At 36.6% G+C, this 12,944-nt stretch overlaps 1 protein-coding gene across 4 annotated transcripts in view; it reads right to left on the bottom strand.

Annotated features, from left to right (window-relative positions):
* Positions 1-327: 327 nt before the first annotated feature.
* Positions 328-12,944, bottom strand: part of Depdc1b (DEP domain containing 1B) — a 133,291-nt gene continuing 120,674 nt past the window's right edge. For 3 of the 4 annotated variants that reach the window (XM_076857251.2, XM_076857250.2, XM_076857252.2), the window contains exons 8-11: positions 9,714-9,880; positions 6,914-7,090; positions 1,617-1,802; positions 328-686 (exon numbers count right to left, since the gene is read on the bottom strand). In XM_076857251.2, the coding sequence (XP_076713366.1) occupies positions 525-686; positions 1,617-1,802; positions 6,914-7,090; positions 9,714-9,880 (692 nt within the window). In that variant the 3' untranslated portion in view covers positions 328-524. Of the gene's footprint in view, positions 898-1,616; positions 1,803-6,913; positions 7,091-9,713; positions 9,881-12,944 lie in introns of all 4 variants that reach the window. The other variant, XM_076857253.2, reaches the window with a different exon arrangement.

Here is a 12,944-nt window from a genome sequence, read left to right as displayed (position 1 = left end):
AGTAACAGTATCCAGGATCTCTTGTTCAAGTATATACACCTTTCTTAAGACCTGGTTATCACAAAGATATCAGTAACTAGCATGTACACACACACAAGTATTTTACAAACATCATGATAACAATAAAAAGATAAAAATATTTTTTAAAAAATATTTATTTTTTAGGTGTAGATGGACACAACACAATTCCATTATTTTTATGTGGTGCTGAGGATCGAACCCAAGTCCCGCCCATGCGAGGCGAGCACTCCACCACTGAGCCACAATCCCAGCCCAAAAGATAAAAATATTTTACCTTAGATTTTGTAACAACTTCAAGCCTGTATATTCGATTCATAATCTTTTATTGATTTGTACAACTTTAAAAATAGCATGAATTTTATAAAAATACTGACAATGGCTCAACATTTTAAAAGTCAGACAATCTGTATGTACACTTCAGTAGTCTGTATGTCGTGCTTTTCTTTCTTCTGCTCGCATTCAAAACAGCCACAGAGTCTCTAAGCAGTGTCCCTGCAGAAGCATCACATTCGAAAACTTCTCGTTCTTTGAAATGGCTGGAAAGGCTTTCTCAGTGCCCACATGAGCAGCTGTGGTTTTGGTTTGTGTTTTTCAGGAAAGAGAAGCGCTTCGCTTTCTGGCGTAGGAAATCGTTCTTGATAGACTTCAGGATAGGATTTCTGAAACTAAACAAGAGGTTCAAAAAGAGTCAAAAATTTATAGAAGAGCCAAGAAAACTGGACAAGTTTTAATGAAGAGTTTCTGACCCCATACTTCCCTGTTTTTATTTTTGTTAAATCATTCCATTTTGATGTCTATAGATCAAATTCATCTTTCCTTTGATCCAATCTTTGAACGAAGTTCTCCTTTTAATCATATTTCTTAAAATTTTTCCCACTGCCAACAATAAATAGACCTCACTTAAAAAATATTCACAAATAACTCTGACTTGAAAATAACTTAAGTCCTAAGCAGCTAAGGAAAATTTGGGCCCAACTGTATTTCCCTATCTTCCTGCTTCTCCAACTCAGTCCCACCAACTTTTGTCCAAATGAAAAAGCAACCATTCTGATATACATCGTTTTATGAAAACCTTAGAGGGAGGCGATATATTCTTCCTTTGGTTCTTACCATTGAACTCTTCTCCACAATCACAGAGAGAAACAACAATGCCTGAGGAACAACAATTTGATAGTGGCTACCTAAAACCAATGGCTTTTAAACTCTAGACATGATGGTTTCAATCTGAGTTAACATTAAAAATAAAAAAATAAAAAAAAATAGAAATCTGCCCTCACAGTTAGCTTCTTTGAGTCATCATTCTGTTGGTCACATCATGCCACTCATCAAAACAAAGGACAAGCATAAGAGAACAGTTCTATAGATGAAGAGTTCAATAATGGGGAAAAAAATTACATCCGAGAATGCAGATCTGGGAAACTGGCCACAGTAGTAGAAGCAATAGAACTTCTGAACTGTATGAACTGAATAACTCGCTATCAAACCTGCTGTGTCTCGGATGAGAGTCACAACACTTACCAAAATAGAGATAAAAAGAAGAAACAACCTAAGAAGAGGAAGGAGGAAACATGACTTATGAAGAATGTCCCCATTACCTGCTTCAGTTTCTTCTTCTTCTCTTTGCTGGAGAGTTTGGCATCACCTATGACTTCCTCCAGTAAAGCTGCCAGGGGCTCCTGAGAGCCATAAGCTCTTTGGTATTCAAATTCCTCAGGACTAATTTGACGACAAAATGCAGGAGCAGGTAAAGTGATATCCATATCAGCACCTGGGTATTTTATCTGAGGCAAAGGGACAATTATGGTGCATATCCTAGTAGGAATAGTATGTCATTTATCAATTTGATTTGGAAAAAGTATATTGAGAAATAAAAATATTTCCATAATTTCAGAGTAATATCATTTTTAAAATCATAGATTTACCTATTTTTTTTTACTTGTTTAAATCCAAGACCTATTTTTTTTTTTAAGAATCAGGGATTGAACTCAGTGGGCTTAACCACTGAGTCACATTCCCAGCTTTCTTTATTCTGAGAGTCTGTCCTTAAAGTTGCAATCCTCCTGCCTCAGCATTCCAAGTCCCTGGGATTACAGACACCTGCCACCATGCCCAGCCAAGATCCTTCTTAATTTTTTTTTTTTTTTTTTTTTTTTTGTGGGGATGGAGGTTGGAGGAGGTTAACTGGAAACTGAACCCAGGGATGCGTAAATACTGAGCTACACCCCCAACTTTTTTTTTTTTTTTTTTTTTTTTTTTTGAGACAGGGTCTTAGTCGGTTGTTAAGGGCCTCCTTAAAATTCTTGAGGCTGGCTTTGAAATAGTGATCTTCCTGTCCAGCCCCACAAGCTGCTGTGATTATAGGCATGTGCCACTGCACTCAGCATAAACAAAAAAATCTATGCTCTCTTTAATAAGATCTAATATTTAAGGATAAATTAAACATAATGACTAAACAATTCAAACAGATATAAGCCCTCTTTCACCACTTCTATTCAACATAGTCCTTGAAACTCTAGCTAGAGCAATTAGATGAAAGAAAGAAATTAAATGATATGAGTAGGAAAAGAAGAGCTCAAACTATTCCTACTTGCCTATGACATGACGACCCAAAAAAGCTTCACCAGAAAATTTCTAGAACTCATAAATGAATTCAGCAAAGTAGCAGGATACAAAATTAACACCTATAAACAAACTGTGTTCCTATAAATCAACCAAAAGAGAAATTAGGAAAACTATTCTACTCAAAATAGCCTCAAAAAATATATATTTGGGAATCAATCTAACAAAAGAGGTGAAAGATCTCTACAATGAAAACTACAGAAAATTAAACAAAGAAATTGAAGAAGACTTTAGAAGATGGAAAGATCTCCCATGCTCTCGGATAGGAAGAATTAATATCGTCATAATGGTCATACTACCCAAAGCACTTACAGATTCAATGTGATTCAAATTAAAATCAAATTCGTTATGGAAACAGAAAAAGCAATCGCATAATTCATTTGGAAAAATAAGAGACCCAGAATAGCCAGAGCAATCCTTAGCAAGAAGAGTAAAGTAGGAGGCATCACAATACCAGACCTTAAACTATACTACAGAGCTATAGTAATAAAAATGGCATGATATTGGTACCAAAATAGACATGTAGACCAATGGTACAGAACAGAAGACACAGAGACAAACCCACATAAATAGTTACCTCATACTAGACAAAAGCATACATTGGAGAAAGCCTAGTCAATAAATGGCACTGGGAAAACTGGAAGTCCATTTGTAGCAAGATGAAATTAAACTCCAGTTACCCTGCACAAAAATCAACTCAAAGTGATCAAAAACTTAGGCACTAGAAAAGAGGCTCTATGCCTAACAGAAGAAAAAGTATCCCACTCCTTAGTATATTCCCAAAGGACTTAAAATCAGCATAGTACAGTGACATAGCCAAATCTTCATCATGTCAGCTTAGGACCAGAATTCCTTAACAAGACTCCTAAAGAGCAAGAAGTAAAATCAAGAATCAACAAATGGGATGGTTTTAAACTAAAAAGATTCTTCACAGCAAAGGAAACAATCAAGAACATGAAGAGGAGGCAAACAGAATGGGATAAAATCTTTGCCACCTGCACCTCAGATAGAGCATTAATCTCCAGGCTATACAAAGAACTCAAAAACTTAACACCAAAAAAACAAATAACCCAATCAATAAATAGGCACTTCACAGAAGAAGAAATACAATCAGTCAATAAATATATAAAAAATGTTCAGGGGCTGGGAAGAGAGCTCAGTTGGTAAAGTATTTGCCTTGCATGCACAAGGCCCTGGGTTCAGTTCCCAACACCACAAAAAATAAATAAAATTTTTTTAAAAAAAGGTAAATGACACAAAATGAAATTTAAAAACAAAATGTTCAAAACTCTAGCAATTAGAAAAATGCATCTAATGAGATTCCAGTCAGATTGGCAATTATCAAGAATACAAGTAATAATAAATGTTGGTGAGGATATGGGGGGAAAATGTACCCTCATGCATTGCTTATGGAACTGCAAATTGGTGCAACCACTCTGGAAAGCAGTATGGAGATTCCTCAGACAACTTGGAATGAAACCATCATTTGAGCCAGTTATCCCATTCCTTGGTATACACCCAAAGGACTTTAAATCAGCATTCTAACTACAGTGACGTAACCCCCTAGCAGTTCAACTCACAATACCCACACTATGGAACCAACTTAAAAGCCCTTAAATATGAATGGATAAAGAAAATGTTGTATAAATACAGAATGGAATATTCCTCATCTGTAAACAATGAAATTATTATATTCTTCAGTAAATGGACAGAACTGGAGAGTATCATGCTAAGTGAAATAAGCCAATCCCAAAAAACCAAAGGCTGAATGTTCTCTCTGATATGTGGATGCTAACACATAATAGGAGTGGGGAAGGGAAGAATAGAAGCTCATTGGTTTAGACAAAGGAGAATGAAGGCAATGAGATGGAAATAGGAAAAACAGTAGAATGAGTCGGATATAACTTTCCTATGTTCATATGTGAATACACAACTAGTGTAACTCCACATCATGTACAACCACAAGAAGGGGAAGTTATACTCCATGTATGTATGATATATCAAAATACACTTTACTGTCATGTAGGTCTCAAAATAACAACAACAACCTCTCCCAAAAAGGTATAATGTTGAACACACTGAACCGCACAGGCTCCTCCCATATCTGGAGAGTCTAATTATCCCTCCCTCAGGAATGGATAGAAATTGGCCCTTAGACAAGCAGTAAGGCAGAGAAAGGTACCATGACCATCCCCTCCTGCATTACTATTGAGAGTCAAGTGGAAAGAAGAAATATACAGACACTGCACCAGGCAAAAGGGAGGGGGGCGGGAGAATAAGAAAAAGGAAACCAAGGCCTGTGCATAAATGAACATTCTTAAAAACACTTACTTTCAGAGCACCCTATTGTTATTCTGTATTTCCACTATTTTATTCATTCTTTCATTTTTTTCATTTGGCTTAAAAAAAATTTCCCCCACCAGAAGCCACAACTAAAAATAAGTCTGTTGCCAAGAGGGGTGATTACATTAAGGACATCCCATGCCTACAGATAGTTTATAAGATCAATTAGATCAACCTAAGACAGACAGATTGAAACCATAGGGCAAAGGGGTTACAGGACATGCTTTTTATTTTTATTTTTTCATTTGAATTACAAGAAAAACAGAAAAGAGCCAGGATAAAGGGTGAGGTCTAGGTAGACTGCAACAGCCATAAACCTAGGGCATGAGAAAAACTGAGACACCTAGGATTGAAGGGCTCAAGGACAGGGTTGTAGACCAGGTCAGCAGAAGGCTGATGTCAAAAACATTGCCCACCTCACAGTTTGTCCCAGAGTCAGCCCAGAAACTGCCTCCAAACAATTCACTGGAATAGTCCAGTCTACCCTGTGCATTTTCCGAGAAGTCCTACTCAAAGGTGATGTGACACAGAGGTTTAGTGGCCTCTTCAAGGCCTCTTGTGATCTATAGGCTCTCATGCTTGACAGTTCTACTGAGGTCTTCCAAGAGAGAAAAGGTAATTGGACAACTGAGTGGATACTGATTTTATTCAGTGCACATCACAGTGGCTCTTGTCAAGATCGTGTTTACTCACAGCTAAATTAATCATCATGGCTCAGCTTTCCAATCTTCAGGTGACAGGACAGGGTTCATGAGGCCAAGCTGCTGCAATATATGCCTGGGCTATGCATGTCGATGCAGTATACAAAGCGACATAGTTCTCCATAACAATTCCTTACAGATATTCAGCAAACCATTTTTTAAAAAATTTTAACTTTTTAAAGTTTTGTTCATAAAAATATTGGCAAAAAAGATTAAATTAAAATTAGTAAGAGTTAAAAAAAATGGTCAATGTTGTATGTATGTATGTTAATAATATACAAAGAAGGCAAAGGTGCAAAGAAATGAACACTTTCTTATGCCACTGACACAAATGTAAATTAAACAAGCAAAAGGGGAATCTGGCAATATTCTATCAATTCTTATAAAATGGTTTATGATCTTTGACCAAGTACTGCTGTGCCTTAGAAAATAATCATGGATCAGGCAAAAATAATCTAGCTATGAAAATATTTATTATTATATTGCATGCAAAACAGGGAAAAATAATAAAGACAATCTAAACATCAACCAGAGGGCATTGTTTAAACGAGCTATGATATGTTCCCATTATGGAATACTGTGCTACAGTAATGACAATAATGACGCAGCAATGACAACAACACAACAACAACGGCAGCTACTAATGGAGGGTTTACTTTGTGACAGACATTACTGTAAGCACTGTACATGTATTGAGCTATTTGATTTCCAACACAATTCTATGAGACAAGAATTAACTATTATGATTCTCATTTATAGATTAAAAACAAAAACAAAACAAAAAAAAAAAAAACAGAGCTTGGGGTAGATGTTGAACCAGAGTGACATTATGTAACTTGTCTCAGGCCACAAAGCTAATAAAAGGCATGTCCTGAATCAAACACATTTAGCTCCAAAGTCTGTGCTCTTGGCCACTCTGGTGTCAGTCAAGAATATTTAATGATGTGAGGAATTTTTTTATTGTATTGTTAAGTAAAAGAAAGTAAGTCACAAAACAGAAAAGAAGGGAGGGATAGTATGTTGATAACCACATAGCACTGATTTATACAACAAATCTAAGTAGTCATTTCATAAATTTTTCAATAATAGCAAGCACATTTAGTCCTTACTATATACCAAGACTTATTTTAAATTCACTTAATCTTATAACACAATGTACCCAGAAGCTAGCAACGTAACATGACTTTCCACTGCAAATTTCACAGGACAGACAATATCCCCTATTTTACCTGGACTCTTCGTAGATGAGCCACACGCTCCTCTATAGAAGTCTGCAAGGCCAAAGGGACTTTGAGAATCTCTTGGTAATTGTCCATCAGAAACGTCACCAACCTAGCAGCCAATAACTCATCCAAGTCTACTTCATCCTTGGAACACAAGATGCAACGGGAAAATGTCTGAACCATCTAAAGGCGGGGGAGGGGTAAGAAAACACAGATGAGCTAGTTCTTTTGTCCTCTGAACTAAGTGCATCTAGTTTGCAAAAAGAAGAGTGACCTCCCACCAGGCAGCTGGGCATAGGTGCTGACTGTCACAAAAGCAGTAAAAACAAGTCTATATCTCCTGTTTAAAAGACATGGTAGAGGGATGTATGTCCAAGCAATTTCTGAAAATTACTATCACCATGACTTGGATCATATAGCATTTATTTTTATTGGTGCATACTAGCTATGTAGAATGGGGTTTTATTGTGAATATTGTGACATATTCATATATAAATAAAAACACTTTGAATTTCAAAGTACTTTATAGTCATTTAGTCATTTAATATCCTAATATAACTCTTGATTTTTTTTAAGAGAGAGAGAGATGAGAGAGAGAATTTTTTAATATTTATTTTTTAGTTTTTGGTGACACAACATCTTTATTTATTTTTATGTGGTGCTGAAGATTGAACCCAGCACCCCACGCATTCCAGGCAAGCGCATTACTGCTTGAGCCACCTCCCCAGCCCACTCTTGATTTTTTTAAAGCAAAAATTTTATAAATGTTTATTATTTCATTATTGATTTTGTTTTAAAACTTGGTAACAGTGTGCCTCAATCATTACATCTTTTCCTAGTTAACTTATTTCCTCTAAGATTTTGTTTATACATTTGACAATCGCCTTTGAACAAACTTATGGGACTTTAAAAGAAGTACATTAAGTGATGAAATTCTCTTTATAGTAACCAGAAATATAAAATATATACTTTCACAGAATTTATACTAATGACTCAATTCTCAATATCATCCTCCACTAGAGAGGATAATAAATGTATTGCTGACAATTTTATTTCAAAATCATAATTCTGTTGAATAAGACTTGATTTCCTCAACACACTGCAAATGATACCTTATCTTCACTTATATTTATGGATACAAAGAGAAACATAGATGGAGATTTTTTTTTTAACATGGAAACTATGGATCCCATGGGATTTGTGAATGCCCTCAAACTATACGCAAATTTTTACACATATATTCTTATAGTGAATAGATGCAAAGTTTTCTTCAACTTTTCACAATGGCCCATCAGCCCCTCCCCACCAAAAAAAAAAGAGGTCAAGAATCATTCCATAAATCAGACATGGTGGAGCATGCCAATAATCCCAGCATCTTAGGAGGTTGAGGCAGGATATTCACAAGTTTGAGGCCAGCCTTAGCAACTAAGCAAAACCCTAACTTGAAATTTACCAAAAAAAAAAAAAAAAGAAGAAAGAAAAGGACTGGGGAATATAGTGATATAGATCTTCTGATCTTATCCATCCATACTTCTCTGAAGCTAGGCCAGGGATCCCCAAGAAGGTAGTGGTTACTGGGATATGGAAAGGACATTCAATCCACTAAAGCACCACTTGTGCTCCAGGAATATTTTTGAGGAAAATGAAGAGATTTTTATTAGTAAATTCTAAACGCAAACTAAAAACATGCTGATAGGAGCAGAGTATAAAAGGAGGTTAGTAGAGGTTGCAAGAGAGGAAGGGGAAAGGGGAGATGCTCATTAGAGAATATGAAGTTCTTCCAGAAAGAGTAAGTTTTAGATATCTATTCCACAGTATGGTGATCACAGTTAATGATACTAATAATAATGTGCTATGTATTTCAAAATTGCCAGAAGAATAATTTTTAAACATCTCACCACATACACAAAAAAATAAGTTGGTGGGGTGATGGACATGTTAATTAGCTTGAATTAATCCTTCTACTATATATATATATACGTGTGTGTGTGTGTGTGTGTGTGTGTATACGTATATATATAAACATCACATCTCATAAGTATATACAATTATTTGTCAAGTAAAAATGAATTAGTGTTAAAAAAACATGTTGATATTACATAGTAGGATTCAAAATTAGTAGGTGTTTTTAAGCAAAACTGAAAAATATTACCACTCATAGACCGTTAGACCAAACCAAGAGATACATGTTCTCTCTCCTCCCAGGTTGTCTAGTCAAACTGTAGAATTTATTTCCTCGCTTTTTAATTTATTGTATATACTGCATCTCTCTTACTGGTTATAATAACAAAGGCGTTGCAATGCTTACTTCCATGGAGTTAGAAAAAATGTTGTTTGCCTAATAAATCACTTACTCTTTTTATCCACCCTTTGTTCTCTTTGTGTTGACAGTAGGTACCAACTTAAACAGGGGTCCAAGAGGATGCAGCAGATATCTCCACGCTCAGTATCTGTTCAATACTCACCCTTTGCTTTCCGCAACGTTCTTTAAGACCCTTAGACCAGAAGCACACCACCAGTCTGGGTGGATGGCTGGCATGACTCTTTTTTTTTTTTTAAGATTTTTTTAAAGATGGAACACATATCTTTATTTTATTTATTTTTTTTATGTGGTGCTGAGGATCAAACTCAGGGCCTCACATGTGCGAGGTAAGCGCTTTACAGCTGAGCTATAACCCCAACCCCATGGCATGACTCTTAAGCAGGCTGCCTCACACCTTCCGCTGATGGATTTGACTAGTAAACTGGACTCAGTTGAATTTCATTCTAAAACCTCAAGGACCTTAAATACTAGTAATCAACCTACCAGTGTCCGGGTCCCAAGGCCTTCACACAGTGGCGGCATCTCTTTGTTTAAGCAGATCCTCACCATCATCCTCATCAACAGCTGCAGCTTTCTCCTGTTTTCAGGAGGCAGGAGGAGGCAACAAATCTGAAAGGCTTCAACTGCCATTTTCTCTTTCTGTAACAAACCTGATTCAAAAAAAGTTTTATCTTTTAAAATCTATAGCCTACTTGACTCTGTATTTTCACATTTTAAAAAAATATTATATTACTAAAAAGTGTATCAAGTCTTTTCACATATTCAACTGTACCTGGCCAAATGAATATAGATCCATCGTTACCCCCAAATCAGCACAAAAAAATATGATCCATCAACCAGAGATAAAATGTAGAACAAACACAGCTATTTCTTCCTCCCCCCAGACAGATATCAAAGTTCACAGCACTCTTTCCCACTGAAACACAAGCAGTTCAAATTACACTCACCTAACCCTAGACACTCACACTGTTAATACGTCCAGGATTGCACCAGTAAGAACATGAATGCACCATTGCTGACCCGCATTCTCCCCACAAGTTGTTTCCACACAATCAGCAAGGATACCATCTTGCATGACTCACATACTAAATAATAGGACCAAAGCTCTCACTGCCAGTTCGTTGTCAAATGACACTGCTTCTTCTTAATAGAATCTGTCAAATAATCCTTCCACTTAGGCTCACTCTAGATATAAATATGCTGATTTTTAATGATGGCATGTTATATGCCATCCATCCTTGTCTCAGGAATGACTTTGTTAAAAATTAAGGTATTCTAATATTGGGCTCTTTTCAACCATATTTGTCCCCGAACACTCAAATACAAGCCCTCTAATGAAGTGAAAGTGCTCCCACCAAGTTATTTATTATATATGCATCCTTTTCAACTTCTAGCTAATCTTTGAATTGGAGGCAAACCCATCTTTAACACTGAATAAATATTATAGTCATCTGTGATACACCAGGAACTGTGGCAGGTCCTGGAAATGCAAAGATATCCCTGGTCCTTTCCTTTGAAGAGCTGAGGAGAGACCTGTAAGCAAGTGACAAAAATGTGAGAGGTGCTGCATGAACCATTGCTAGGAGATTTTAAGTCACTCGCATGACTGCAGCATAGGCTGGGGTTGGGGGTGGAGGGTTTGGTAGAAGTTAAGCTAGAAAGGTTGGCAGAAATGAAGTCTCAGAAGATCTTAAATACCAGACCAAGGAGCTTGGGTTCCAACCCAAAGGCAATGGATGTGTATGGAGAGAAAGGGAAAACAGAAGAGCAAGCTTGTCTTTTTCCCCACCCCTCTGTGGTGCTGGGGATCAAACCCGAGGCCATGGCTCATGCTAGGCAAGAACTCTACCTGAGCCACACCCCCAGTCCCAGACCTTTATACACAGGTTCTGATCCTAGATGTACACATGTAGAACTGCTCTCAATTCTACCTAATCAAGTCCATGGAAGGAAAAAGGCTCCTGCCTTTTAATTTTAATAGACTCATTTATCTAATAAATATTTATTAAGCCAGTTTATAGTACAGAAACTATTTTAAGAGACAAGCAGTGAGGAATAAAACAAAATCCCTGTGTGGATCCCTGGAGCTTGCTTTCCAACAGAGAGTAGAACAGATATAGAGAGGTGATGTCAGGTAGAAAGATGCTATGGAGAAAAAACAAAGCAGGAAAGGAGTTGGGGAATAAGGGATGTGCTCAGAAAAACACTTCCAACATTTCAGGGAAGACTTCTCTCTAAGGAAGGAGCATGTGAGCAGACACCTGAAGGAAATGAGAGCAAGCCATAGAAACACTGGAGAAACAAACTTCAAGGGCAAAGAAAGAGCAATTACAAAGATGTGGCATGGGAGTACACCATAGAGTGTTCAAGGAGCAGAACGAGGAAGAGTGACAGAGGAATGCGAGGAGAGGACTTCTAATTCCCTGCTCCACTAAATCCCTCATCCTCCCAAGGCCAGGCCCTTACCTCTGGCAGTATAGGAGCCACCATCAGTAACTTGAATGGAAAAGCCCCAGCTGCCCAATACTGGATGATTATATGGGAGGAGGAAGAAGTGCTTATCCCCAAAATTAAAAGCATGAGATTCCCAACACCTTCCGCTGGAATGTGGCATACATTTTTACCAGAGTGGGAGAAAAACTCACTGTGAATACTAGTTAGGTCTATAACACTATTAGATTTGAACCATAGTTAAACTACATGATGAATTAAGTAGGTCTCATGAGTTGGTCTTACGATTTAACCATCATTTATAGCTTTGCTTGATGGAGTAGTGCTGAGAGAGGGGAAAAATAGAATGTGTGTTCAGCGCTACCTACTTGGAAAGGTTTAAGGAAAAGGTTTAAGACAAAACCTATTATTTGAATATAACTTATGAAATTTAAAAATCAATTCATTTCTTCATTCTAAAAGGTATAAAACTTATACTTCCAGCACCTCTTCCCTGGTTGATTTTTTTAACCTCTTAATACACTACAGAATTTACTATTATGTTATTTACCATTCTCTTCCCCCCTGCTGCATTGGAATGAAAGCTCACAATGAGAAGGATATCATTGTCAGTTTTATTTCTAATGATATACCTCCAGCAGCTAGAAGAATACCTGATATGTCATAGAAACCAATAAATAAATTTTTGTGAATAAATGAACAAAGGCATAAAAATTACTCACCCTTGTTGAGATTTGAATAAGAATAGTGGGTTGAGTAAGCCTCATTATGAATCCTTGAACAAGTCACTTAACCTCCAGGAATCAGTAAAATGTTGAGAACAGTCATATAAAATAAATTTACTGCACTGCAGTCCATGGGCTATAAAGAGGAGCCCAGGTAAATTAAAAACTTTAATAAATTTGATCATAGCCATTACTACATTAAAGTTTATATTAAAATTAACCTCAGAGGGAAATATAACATTAATCAGATGCAACTTTTAAATCTGGTTAAGAAATGTATTGTGCACTGATATTCAGGAACAAATTTCACTCTGATCCTCTGTAATGAGAAAGCAAGTAAAATTCTGAAATATCCCAACATAGCTATATCATTGAATAATAAATCATTTATGTCTGCTCTACTGAACCCTAATCGCGTAAACAGTTGCATAACCATATTAAGTAGTATGAAAGAAAATATAAACCTATGCAAACATCACCACATAAAATTCTTTTATAAAATTCACCATGTATAACTCAGTCTCTGTCAACAATTAGT

This window comes from Callospermophilus lateralis, chromosome 5, assembly GCF_048772815.1.
Source record: "Callospermophilus lateralis isolate mCalLat2 chromosome 5, mCalLat2.hap1, whole genome shotgun sequence".
Taxonomy (NCBI): domain Eukaryota; kingdom Metazoa; phylum Chordata; class Mammalia; order Rodentia; family Sciuridae; genus Callospermophilus; species Callospermophilus lateralis.
The sequence above is the reverse complement of the archived record's forward strand: the minus strand, read 5'-3'. Positions and strand labels throughout refer to the sequence as shown.